Source organism: Lethenteron reissneri, unplaced genomic scaffold (genome assembly GCF_015708825.2).
Source record: "Lethenteron reissneri isolate LAM-NWPU_2019-01 unplaced genomic scaffold, ASM1570882v1 scaffold_120, whole genome shotgun sequence".
Lineage (NCBI taxonomy): Eukaryota > Metazoa > Chordata > Hyperoartia > Petromyzontiformes > Petromyzontidae > Lethenteron > Lethenteron reissneri.
In genome coordinates this window covers 878190-891572 of record NW_026890893.1, presented here as the reverse complement: position 1 = coordinate 891572, position 13383 = coordinate 878190, and the positions used below count along the sequence as shown (strand labels likewise).

The 13383-nt window shown below is 53.8% G+C and overlaps 1 protein-coding gene across 1 annotated transcript in view; it reads right to left on the bottom strand.

Annotated features, from left to right (window-relative positions):
- Positions 1 to 2541: 2541 nt before the first annotated feature.
- Positions 2542 to 13383, bottom strand: part of LOC133361684 (medium-chain acyl-CoA ligase ACSF2, mitochondrial-like) — a 49314-nt gene continuing 38472 nt past the window's right edge. Inside the window, exons 12-16 of the mRNA XM_061580673.1 lie at positions 12735 to 12889; positions 11460 to 11601; positions 8419 to 8532; positions 7466 to 7534; positions 2542 to 7181 (exon numbers count right to left, since the gene is read on the bottom strand). Coding sequence (XP_061436657.1) covers positions 7128 to 7181; positions 7466 to 7534; positions 8419 to 8532; positions 11460 to 11601; positions 12735 to 12889 — 534 coding nt within the window. The 3' untranslated portion in view covers positions 2542 to 7127. The remainder of the gene's footprint in view (positions 7182 to 7465; positions 7535 to 8418; positions 8533 to 11459; positions 11602 to 12734; positions 12890 to 13383) is intronic.

Below are 13383 nucleotides of genomic sequence, written 5' to 3'. Positions count from 1 at the left end.
TGTATTATTTGGAGTCTGCGGTGTCTCTCTCTCCCCTTGGTGACGTGGATCTTTATACGGGTCCTCTGGTTCACGTGGAAAATCGACGTCTCTACGCGTTTAGAGTATTTGGAGTATGCCGCTATAAATTTCCACGTGATGAAGACGATATCAGCCACTCCGTTGGGCTATAATTTGCGATGGCCAAGTAGCCTTTGAAACAGAGATACAGAGCTCAGTGCGGTCTTACACCTGGTAAAATAAAAAAAGTTTCGTTTTAGTATGGGTCTCTATCAGTATGGGTCTCTGTCGGTCTGTCTGGGTCTCTGTGGGTCTGTATGGGTCTCTGTGGGTCTCTATGAGTCTATATGAGTCCTTATGGGTCTCTGTGGGTCTGTATGGGTCTATGTGAATCTGTATGGGTACTCCATGGTTCTCTGTGGATCTGTATGGTTCTCCATGGGTCTCTGTAGGTCTGTATTGGTCTCTATGAGTATGGGTCTCTGTGGGTCTGTATGGGTCTCTGTGGGTCTCTATGAGTCTCTATGAGTCTTTATGGGTCTGTATGGGTCTATGTGAATCTGTATGGGTACTCCATGGGTCTATGTGGGTCTGTATGGTTTTCCATGGGTCTCTGTAGGTCTGTATTGGTCTCTATGAGTATGGGTCTCTGTGGGTCTGTATGGGTCTCTGTGGGTCTGTATGGGTATCTGTGGGTCTCTCTGGGTATGTAGAATGCAGCCTTGCCTGCTGGAGGAGCTCACTGATGGGATTCTGTCCTGATCTTTCAAGGATTTGTGAGCTCCTCACACAATATCGCCTAGTTATAAGCAGGATAGATCTTAGGCAGGCCAGCCTGAACGTTTCTGACCGGTGCAGATGTTCCATTAGAGTGGTCCATTTTTCCAAACTAGAGAAGGGAGGGGATGACTATGGCCAAGAAGACCCGAAGCTTCGTGTGAAGCGACAGACCAGGTAGCTTCCACATAGCAGCGTTAGGCAGCCGATGAAAAGATAATGCCAGCCGACTGATTCAGTGAGCAGAGAGTCAGGGACTCCGAAAGCACGAAGAATCCAGAGTGCAGGTCTATTGATTGTATCATAGGTCTTGACCAGGTAAATATAGCAGAGATTGTTGTCATTCCTTACACCTCTTCTGTAGCAGACAGACAGAAAACATTGTCTGAAACCACATTGGGGCTCCGCAAGCCTCCCTCACCCACGCATTCACTTACACACACTCAACTCGATCCATCACACACTCACACTGTAGAACAGGTGGAGAGCATACAAACTCCGTCTGGAGGCCAGCATTGTGAATCGAACCTAGGGGCTACCGTGTCTAGAGTGGCTGATGGAGAAATGTTTATTCTCTGAGTTTTGGACACAGCGAGAATCTCGGCATAGGCCTGGGTGCACAAAACAATTTTAAGATGTATCTCAAGCGCTGCTGCTGTAGGCTTACGATCGAGTAACGATGGTCTACATGACAAGATAAACAATTGTCAGTCAGAGTCAAATATATAGACGTCGTGGGTAAGAGATCGTAACTCTTGCTCATAAGAGTAACTCGCGCTTAGGATTGAGTCATCAGCTTCAAATGAGTATCAACTGCCAGGATGCCAACATGGCCGCCATAGCATTCCTTGAGCAACATGGCCACCATGGCGTCACCTGTACAGCATGGCCACCATGGTGTCACCTGTGCAACATGGCCACCATGGCGTCACTTGTGCAGCATGGCCACCATGGCGTCACCTGTGCAACATGGCCACCACGGCGTCACCTGTGCAACATGGCCACCATGGCGTCACCTGTGCAATATGGCCACCATGGCGTCACCTGTGCAACATGGCCACCATGGCGTCACCTGTGCAACATGGCCACCATGGCGTCACTTGTGCAGCATGGCCACCATGGCGTCACCTGTGCAACATGGCCACCATGGCGTCACCTGTGCAACATGGCCACCATGGCGTCACCTGTGCAACATGGCCACCATGGCGTCACCTGTGCAGCATGGCCACCATGGCGTCACCTGTGCAACATGGCCACCATGGCTTCTTCACTCCATGCACCTAATCCGGTCAGTGGATCAGATACTTCTGTAATGTGAGGATATATCCGGGTTGCTGATGGATCACACCTCGTTACGATGATTGGCTCTGCCGGTCCTGGCCCATAGCCAATGGGGAGAAGTCTAGGGGCGTGGCCCTGACGTAATGGGAAGGTGACATCTGTAAGTAGAGGATTGGTTCTGCTGGCTTTAGCCACAGCCAATGGGGGGACGAGTCAGGGGCATGGTCCCGGGAGCGTACGATGGAGTCTAGAAGATTCCATAGAGGTTAACCAGGATTGGTGGAAAGGTACCACGTGACCCGAGTATTAAAAAGGGGTGGAGACGAACAACACGTGGTCAGATCTGGAACGAACAGAGGGTGAGGCCACGCGGGAGCGGAGTCCAGGCTGCCACGTAGCCGCGCGTGTCTCTCTCTATCCCTCTCACGCTGTCTGTCAGAAGCGTGAAGGAGTGTTGTAAAAGAAAGACAAATAAAGACCGGATTCCAGAAGTCGCTTCCACGACCTTTATAACACGTATATTTCACGATACTAATGCAATTCATATATTCGTTATGAATGTTATGACAATGATTACACGTCATTACAATCAAAGTCAATAATTATGCAATTCTCTTAATCATCAGTCGACTTAATATAACCTGGACAGTCACCGTGAGGGTGTTCCCGATCACTCCGCGTCAAGTCTTCTGCGAACTTTTACGAGGTTAATTTCCGTTCACTCCGTCAATGGAATCGCAATGTCTCGTCCAACATTCAGAGGCCCCCCCTCCCCCGAGTCAAACATGGCCATGGCCACACGTCCAGTTCTGTGGAGCCGGTGGTCTGGACAAAGTTGAGAGCTTTTGCATGAACCCCCCGTGCATTCCGAAATCCACCACAAGGGGGTGCATGGGGAGACAAAGGCAGCCCGGGTAGGGCGTAGTGGTTGATGGCCACCCACCCCCTCGTTTGCCACAGTGCCGGCCTTCATAGGCACTGCAACGACTGACTCACAGCACCTGCCCCGGCAGTCTGTTAAAGGTGATATGGGGATCTTTGTATTGCCATTTGCGGACGCATGAATGTGCAGCTTCAATTGAGTATTGAGTGTGATGTGTAAAAACATTGCCACTCGGGAGAAAAAGGCGGCCGAGCTTAGTGCTGGCCAACCACCCCCTTGTGTGCCGTGCCGGCCTTCATAGGTGCTCGATAACACCACTTGCCCCAACAGTATGTTCAGATTATACGGGGGATCTTTGTCTTTGTTTTTTGAGTGTGTGTATGAGTGTTCGTGAGTCTGGATGTGGTTCTGTATGGCTCCGTATGTCTGTGTGTGAGTGTGTGTGTCTGTCCGGCAAAACAACCTCCTACCTCCTCGCGGTGCCAGACGGGCAACACTGTCGTGGGCAGTGCTGTGGGGGGAGGGCCAATGCCCATTGGCTTCTCCCCTCATGGCGTCTGTGTTCACCACAGTGGCTGAACGGGGGCTCTGGACGGGTGCGAGGGGCTGGTAACCCCTCCACCTTCAATTAACCACCAGTAAACTACAAACTAAACATAAACCGGTAACTAATAAGCTTGTGCCGGAGGCCCCGGGGGGTCAGGCTTTTATGACGTCTCCTGGCCAAACCCCATTTGGCGGAGCCAGGAGATTGAATTTTCACCCTTGGGGCTCCTCCAGAAACAACAAAAAACCATTGCGGATGGCCACGTGGAATGTTCGAACGCTCACTGCGGAGGAGAGGCTGCCACTCCTCTGTCGGGAGCTGGACCGGTACCGCCTGGATCTCTGTGGCATTCAGGAGGTCCGGTGGACCGGTTCTGGCTCCTGCCACCATGAGGGGTGGACAGTCCTCTACTCGGGGCAGGAGACTGCCAAACAACAGGGTGTGGCTCTTCTTCTGAACAAAAGAATGAAGGGGGCGTGGGAGCGTGGCGGTGAGGTGTGGGAAGCTGTAAGCCCCAGGATACTTTGGGCTCGCCTTCCCATCAACCAGAGGCGAGGAGTGGTGGTCGTGGTTACTTATGCCCCCACCGAAGACGAACATCCGTGGAGGGATGCAAGCAAAGCCGATGAGTCAGACGCTTTCTATGACCTCCTGTCACAGGTGCTGGCTAAAGTGGCCACTCGGGACAGAGTCATCTTGTTGGGTGACTTCAATGCCCGAGTTGGTCATGATGCTGACACCTGGTCTGGAGTCATTGGAAGGCATGGGCCAGATCGGCTCAATAATAACGGTAGGAGGCTGCTAGATTTTTGTGCAGCCCATGGGCTTGTAATTACCAACACGCTCTTCCGGCATTGGCGCATCCACACAACATCATGGATACATGCCAGGTCCAAGCAAGAACATCTGCTGGACTACATAGTGACGGACCAGCGAATGCGAGCCCATGTCCTTGACACCAGGACCTACCGTGGAGCTGATCTGCCCTCTGACCATCGACTAGTCATCTGTAAGATGCGCCTGCCTTTCTTCCACTCCGGTGGTGGGTGTACACCCAGGATCCCATTCCAACCAAAAGTGGCCTGGTCTCAGCTGATGAAAGTTGCAAGCGAGAATTTCATCATCGCTTGCAGCTGGGGTTGGCATCGTCCCCCACTCCACCTGATGTCGAGGGTAAATGGGCGAGGTTTAAGACTGTGACTCATGCAGCTGCAATGGCTGCTTTGGGTACGCGGTCCAGACCTCCCCAGAAACCCTGGCTGACAGAGGAGGTGTTCAGGTTAATTGAGAAAAAGCGACAGGCCCACTCTCATCGCCTACAGCATCCCACGTCAGAGAATGAGGAGGTTTACCGCAGCCTTCGCTCGGAAGTTCGGAGAGCCGTAAGGCGCTGTAAGGATGGGTGGTGGTCGCGGGTTGCTGAGGAGATGGAGTCTGCCTCAGTGGCCCGTGATCACACATCACTATTTAACTCCATCAAAAAAGTAACCTGCAGCGCCACACCTATTACCATCATTAGAGGAAAAAACGGTGATCCAATCTCTGACCCCCAGGAACAGGTTTGCAGATTTGCTGAGCATTTCTGTGAGGTCCTGGGGGAGGGAAATTCTCTCAGCCAGGAAAACATCATGGCACAAAGTGGTGATAACCCTGCTGAGGCTGCGGTGCCTCAAATATTGGAAGAGGTCACCCCCTGTGAGTGGCTGGCTGAGGTGCCAGCTGTTGAGGAAGTACTGAGGGCGATCCGGAGTCTGAGACCAGGGAAGGCACCGGGCAGAGATGATCTCCCAAGCGAAATGCTGAGGGAGGGTGGCGTTTGTGCACAGACTGCCCTATATGACATCATAACAACAGTCTGGACCACGGGACAGGTTCCGCAGGACTGGAAGGATGCCCTGGTGGTCCCCCTCTTTAAGAAGGGGGACCGTACCGACTGTAACAACTACAGGGGCATCTCACTCCTCAGTGTGCCTGGAAAGGTCCTGGCAAGGATTATTCAACATCGCCTTGCTAGGCACGCTGAGGAGGGGCTTGCGGAGCCCCAATGCGGTTTCAGGAAAGGGCGGTCCTGCACAGATGCAATATTTTCTGTCCGTCTGCTACAGCAGAGGTGTAGGTAATTCCAAAAAGACCTACATCTCTGCTTTATTGACCTGGTCAAGGCCTATGATACCATCAGTAGGACTGGGCTCTGGGTTGTTCTTCGTGCTTTCGGAGTCCCTGACCCTCTGCTCACGATCATTAAGGACCTTCATGATGGTGAGCGGGCCAGGGTAGAACTACGTGGCCGTGAGTCGGAGCCTTTCCCTGTACACCTTGGGGTGCGACAGGGATGTCCTCTGGCTCCCACATTATTTAACATCTATTTTGACCGCGTAGTTCGTGAAGGCTTCAATAGCTGTACCGGGGGAATTTCCATTTGGTACAGATATAATGGGAGGCTGATCGATGCCCGGGTGCGATCAAGGGATGGCTCCCTATTGGTCAACCACGTTATGTATGCCGATGATTTGGTAATAGCTGCTCATTCAGAAGAGGAGTTGGAGACGCTGCTGCTGAGACTGGAGCGTGCCACTAAGAGGTGGGGCCTTACCATCAGCCCCACCAAAACTAAGCACCTGCCTGGGTATTTTGTACCATCGGACACTCCACCCCCACAACTCCCAATTGGTGAAGGGGCAGTTGTGGAGAGAGTGGAGAGTTTCCCATACCTGGGCAGTGTGCTTATGACCGGCTCCAGTTTATCAGCAGAGGTCTCACTCCGAATCAGTCGAGCAGCAATATCTTTTCATCGGTTGCGTAACGCTGTGTGGAAGCTACCTGGTCTGTCGCTCCGCACGAAGCTTCAGGTCTTCTCGGCCACGGTCATTCCCTCCCTTCTCTACGCTTGCGAGACGTGGACCCCCCTGGTGGAGCATCTTCGCCGGTTGGAAACATTTAGGCTGGCCTGCCTACGATCCATCCTGGGTTTAACCAGGCTGGATTGTGTGAGGAGCTCACAAATCCTTGAAAGATCTGGGCAAAGTCCCATCAGTGAGCTCCTCCGGCAGGCAAGGCTGCGTTGGCTGGGTCATGTAGCCCGCATGCCCAGCCACCGCATGCCTAAACAGCTTTTGTTCGGCCGGATCGAGGGGGCTAGACGGGCGCGGCACGGGCTGGAGAAGAGATGGAGTGATGTGGTACAGGAGGACGTGGAGCTGAGTGGACTTGCCGATGATTGGTACCAGCGGTGTCAAGATCGGCCTCAGTGGAGGAGGCTCGTGAAGGACGCTACTGGGCAGTTGGAGGCAGTCGCCCTCCAACAACAACGGAGGGCGGAGGAGCGACGCTCACAACAGCGAGCGGAGCGCCGGGTGGCTAAAGCACAGCAAGTTGGCACAGTAAGGGGCACAGGTGGTGCATCAGCCAGTCATCTCGGTCATCTCGGTCAGTCGACCCGTGGCACCTGGGTCTGCCCCGTGACCTCCTGCCAGCGGGCGTTCGACACTTCACGTGGCCTCAAGGTGCACTTGGCCTGGCACAAGCATCGTGGTGACGTCACCGCCACTTAGTGGCGAATGGCGGTTGTTGTTGTTGTGTCTGTATGTATGTGGTTATGTGTCCGTGTGTAGATCCCCACGTGTATGTGCGTGCGTGCGCTCATTTCAGCCCCAGCTTCTTCTCCATTTGCTCCCTGAGCTTGAACTTCTGGATCTGAAGGGAAGGAGCAAGAAACACCCGAAATCAAAACCCACAGAGCGGAGAGGGGGGGGGAATAAACCCGGCGTGCATTCCGCACACGTGATGACGACACCGCATTCACCATCGATCGTTGGGCCCAAAGCCTTTCAAGCGCTGGTTTGCAGCAATGGAGAGAGGCCTCTCCCTATGGGGTTCCACGTGGTCTGCATTCTCGTGGCCTCCCACGTGGCCTCGCACAAGGGCGATTGTGACGTCATGCACGCACGTGTTGAGAAGGGGTGTGGGGGGGAACGCACCTTGCCAGTCACCGTGAGGGGGTAGGAGTCCACGATCTCAACGTATTTTGGGATCTTGAAGTGAGCGATCTGAGTGGTTATTACCGACACGAACACAAACACAGACACACAAATATACACACAGATGCACACAGACACACAAAACACACGCAGACACACACATAGACACATGCACACACATACACACGCACACAAAGACATAGACGCACAGAAACAGACAAAGACACACATACAGACAAATACAGAAACATAGAGAGACAAATACACACACAGACGATGACACTTCGAGACAAACACAGACACACACAGAGACACACATAGAGACACACAGATACAGACGCAAACGCACACACACATGGACACATGGACACACACGCACGCAGACACACAAAGACATACAAACACCGAGACACGCAGACAAAATGCACACAAAGACAGAGGCACACAGACACACGCACCAGTGTTAAAGAAGTCCCACGTGTTTTGAGTTGCAGTCCGACTCAATGGACACGTGAAGTTCGAGTGGGAGGGTCTATGTGGAAGTGGGTGGGGTTGTGCGAGAGTAGACAGGGTTAGTGGGCGAGTGGGAGGGGCTAGGTGAGAGTGGGTGGGGTTGTGTGAGAGTAGACAGGGTTAGTGGGCGAGTGGGAGGGGCTTTGTGAGAGTGGGAGGGGCTATGTGCGAGTGGGCGGGGTTAGTGGGCGAGTGGGAGGGGCTTTGTGAGAGTGGGCGGGGTTAGTGGGTGGCAGTGGCTGTGGTGGAGGGGATACAGTAGGGGAGGGCCATGGGGGAAGGAAGGGCTGTGGGGGAGGGACCGTGGAGGAGAGGAGGGGTCGTGGGGGAGGGGTCGTGGGGGAGGGGTCGTGGGGGAGGGGTCGTGGGGGAGGGGTCGTGGGGGAGGGGAGGGAGCGTGGGGTGGGGGCCATGGGTGGGGGGGGCTGTGGGGTCTCCACCTTGGTGTTGCAGAAGGAGTGGAGGTCGCGAGCGGAGAGTGCCGCCACTCCGGGCTGGAGGCGTAGGCAGGCGCAAGCCTCCTCCCCCATGCGCTCATCGTGCACGCCCACCACCTACACAACCACCAACACAGCCACCACCACAAGCATTACCCCTACCACCTACACAAACACAACCACCTAAACAACCACCTACACAATCACCACAACAACTACCACACCACCACCTACACAACCACAATCACAACCACAACTACCACAACCGTCTGCACCACCACCACCACCACAACAACCACAACAATAACCACAACCACCACAACAACCACTACCACCTACACAAACACCACAACGACCACCACAACGACCACCACAATGAACACCACAATAACCACAAACACCACAACAACCACCACAACGACCACCACAACAACCACCACCACAACGACCGCCAGAAAAACCACAACCACCACAACAACACCACAACCACCTATACATCCACAACTACCACAACAACTACCACCTACACCACCACAAGCACTTACACCGCTACTAAAACCACCACCACCTACAAACAACAACCGCCATTTGCCACTAAGTGGCGGTGACGTCACCATGGCCCTTGTGCCAGGCTATGTGCACGTAAAGGCCACGTGAAGTGTCGAATGCCTGTTGGCAGGAGGTCACAGGACAGACCCATGTGACTTAGATGACCACCTGTACCCCCTACTGTGCCAACTTGCTGTGTTTAGGCCACCCCGGTGCTCCACTCGTTGTTGTGAGCATCGCTCCTCTGCCCTCCGTTGTTGTTGGAGGGCGACTGCCTCCAACTGCCCAGTAGCAGCGTCCTTCACGAGCCTCCTCCACAGAAGCCGATCTTTACACTGCTGGTACCAGTCATCAGAAAGTCAACTCAGCTCCATATCTTCTTGTACCACATTACTCTATCTCTTCTATAGCCTTTTCCGCCCCGTCTATCCAGCTGAACGAAAGCTGTTTAGGCATGCGGTGGCTGGGCATACAGGCTACATGACCCAGCCAATGCAGCCTTGCCTGCCAGAGGAGTTCACTGATGGGACTATGTCCAGATCTTTCAAGGATTTGTGAGCTCCTTACACAATTCAGCCTGGTTAAACCCAGGATAAGTAGTAGGCAGGCCAGCCTAAATGTTTCTCACTGGAGAAGATGCTCCACCAAAGGGGTCCACATTTCGCAAGCATAGAGAAGGGAGGGCATGAGGTGTGGAGCGACAGACCAGGTAGCTTATACACAACGTTACACATCTGATGAAAAAATAATGCCGCTCAACTGATTCGGAGCCTATCATGAGCACACTGCCCAGGTATCGAAAACTCTACACAACTGCCCCATCACCAATTGGGAGTTGTGGGGGTGGAGTGTTTGAGGGCACAAAATACCCAGGCAGGTGCTTAGTTGTGGTGGGGCTGATGGTAAGGCCACACCTCTTAGTAGCACGCTCCAGGTTCAGCAGCAGCGCCTCCATCTCCTCCTCTATGTGAGCAGCAATCACTAGATAATCAGCATACGTAACATGGTTGACCAATAGGGAGCCATCCCTTGACCACACCCGGGCATCGATCAGCCTCCCATTGTATCTGTACCAGATGGAAATACTCCGGTACAGCCTTCACGAACTACGTGGTCGAAATAGATGTTTGGTAGCCAGAGGACATGCCTGAAGCACCGCAAAGTGAACAGGGGATGGCTTTGTCTCCCGGCCACGTAGTTTTACCTGGGCCTGCTCACCATTATGAAGGTCTTTAATGATTGTGAGCAGATAGTCAGGGACTCCAAAAGCACGAAGAGCAACCCAGAGCCCAGGGTTACTGATGGTATCATAGGCCTTGAATTAATCAATAAAGCAAAGATGTAGGTCCTGTTGGAATTGCTTAAACCTCTGCTGTAGCAGACGGACACAAAATATGGCATCAGTGCAGGACCGCCCTTCCTGAAACCACATTGTGGCTCCGCAAGCCTCTCATCAGCATGCCTAGCAAGGCGATGTTGAATAATCCTTGCCAGGACCTTTCCCGCCAAACCGAGGAGTAAGATTCCCCTGTAGTTGTTACTGTCTGTGTGGTCCCCCTTCTTAAAGAGGGGGAACACCAGGGCATCCTTCTCATGCTGCAGAACCCGTCCAGTGGTTCAGACTGTTATGTCATGTAGAGCAGTTTGTGCACAAACGACACCCTACCTTAGCATTTTGTTTGGGAGATCATCTCTGCCCGGTGCTTTTCATGGTCTCAGACTACTCTGAATCGCCTTCTTAAATCCTCAACAGATGGCACCGCAGCCAGCCACTCACAGGGGGTGACACCTTCTTTCAAAATTTGAGGCACTTTGCCCCATGATGTTTGCCATACTGAGAGATTTCCACGCCCCCAAGACCTCACAGAAATGCTCCGAAAATCTGCAAACCTGTTCATGGAGGTCGGATACCGGATGACCTTTCTTTCCTTTAATAATGGTGATAGATGTAGCGATGCAAGTTACATTTTTGATGGAGTTAAAGAGTGATTTGTGATCGCCGGCTACTGAGTCAGACTCCACCTCCTCAGCAATCCGCGACCACCACACATCCTTGCAGTGCCACACGGCTCTCCGAACCTCCGAGCAAACGCTGCGGTAAGCCACCACAAGAACAACCACCTAAACAACCACCACAACAACGACCTACACAACCATAGACAACAAACACTATCACCACTACCACATACAGTAACCACTACCACCAACACCATAACCACCTACAGTGGGTGTGAGGGTGGGTGGGTTAGTGGGTGAGTGAATGCGTGAGTAGGTGAGTGAGTAGGTGGGTGAGTAGGTGGTTGAGTGGGTGAGTGAGAGGGTTGGCGAGTGAGTGGGTGGGTGAGTGAGTGGGTGAGTGAGAGGGTGGGTGAGTGAGTGGGTGAGTGAGAGGGTGGGTGAGTGAGTGAGCGGGTGGGTGAGTAAGTGGGTGAGTGAGTGGGTGAGTGTGTGAGTGGATGAGTGTGTGAGTGGGTGAGCGGGCGGGTGAGCGGCACCTGTGCTTCCAGGACCGCGGGGTGAGTGTGCAGCAGCGCCTCCACCTCGGCAGGGTAGACGTTCTCCCCTCCGCGAATGATGAGGTCCTTGAGTCGTCCCACGATGCGGCAGTAACCCAGCTCGTCCATCACGGCCACATCGCTGTCATCCATCGACACCATCATCACCACCACGACTATCATCATCATCACCGCAATCATCAACACTAACATCATCGTCGACACCATCAACATCATCATCACCATCATCATCACCACCACCACGGCCACCACCATCATCTTCACCATCATCTTCACCATCATAATCACCACGACCGCCACCATCATCATAATCACCATCAACACCATCAACATCGTCACCATCATCATCACGACCACGACTACCACCATCAACACCATCATCACCATTAACACCATCACTACCACAACCATCAACACCACTACCAGCACCACCATCAGAACCAATAAATCCAACAGCAACATCACCAACAACAACAAAGACAAAGATCCCCCCTATAGCCTTAACAGACTGTAGGGGCAAGTGCTTTAAGCGAGCACCGATGAGGGCCGGCAGGGCACACGAGGGTGTGGGTGGGCAGCACCACGCCCGACCGCCTTTGTCTCCCCAGTAGCGATGTTTGCTACACACCGCAACCAGCTACTCACCATGTGAGTGTGATACCATCCACCCCACCCACGCATCATGCAGTGAGTGTGGTACACGGCAGGCGCGGTACACGGTGGGTGTGTGATCCGGTGAGTGTGGGACCCAGTAGGAGTGGTACCCAGTGAGTATGTGTAGAGGAGTAAAATGGGGACGTGACGTCAGGTGTGCCGTTCAGTGCGATGACGTCACGTCTCCTAGGGTACTTAAGGGATACCCCGTGACGTAAGCGGGGTCACTGTGGGAACGGGTAGAGTAAGCAGGGTGAAGAGGGAACCAGGGGTAGAGAGAGGGATCGAATAAGGAGTCTGGGGAGAAGTCGGTGGTAGCCGTAAAGGTGCTTCTCTCTCCGGTCGGTGGAGTCGGCAGAGTCCCCGATCCGACACGAGAGAGAGAGACCGGAGCTAGCCGGCAGGGACCCGGACTCAGAGTAGGACCCCTAGCCCCTGGGAGTTGTGTACCCTTGTGTGTTATTGTAACAGCTTTAATAAACCCTGGCGAAAGCCCTTAACTTACCTCCGTCTCCCGAGTACGTCCGTCGGAACTTCTCTACATATGTGCTAACTACCCACCCACCTCACCCACCTCACTCACCCCACCCCGCCACTCACCCGGTGTGGTACCACCCGTCGGGCGTGATGCACTCCTGCGTCTTGCCGCTGTCCCCCCAGTACCCGCGCATCACGCAGTGTCCCCGCACGCAAAGCTCCCCCTGCTCGCCCACGCGCAGCGGCGGGCTGCTCGAGCCGGGCCCCACCACCTTGGCCTGCACGGGAGCCATGCCGCGGGGAGAGAGGAGAGGGAGGAGGAAGATGCTGCTGCCTCTGCGTGGTGGTTAGGGTAGATGTTGACTACCCTCGCCCTGGTTACGCAGGAGGTCGTGGGTCTCATCGCGGACCCTGGCAATGCCTTCTGCTGCTGCTGTCTATTTGGTCCCAAGAGATGTGAACTACCTCGTCTGGTGCGCAGGAGGACGTGGGTTTGCTCGTCGCGGACCCTGATGGATGCCTGCTGCTTGCTGCTGCTGTCTATTTGGTACGGTATGCAGTAGTTCGTCGGTTAGACCCCGGACCCTGACGATGCCTGGTGCTGTATATTTGGAGTCTGCGTCTCTCTCTCTCTCCTCTTGGTGAGATGTTAACTAGCTCGCCTGGTGCGCAGGAGGTCGTGGGTTCGATCCCGACCCTGACGATGCCTGCTGCTGCATATTTTGAATCTGTGTCTCTCTTATCATCACGGTGGCTATGAGATGTTAACTCC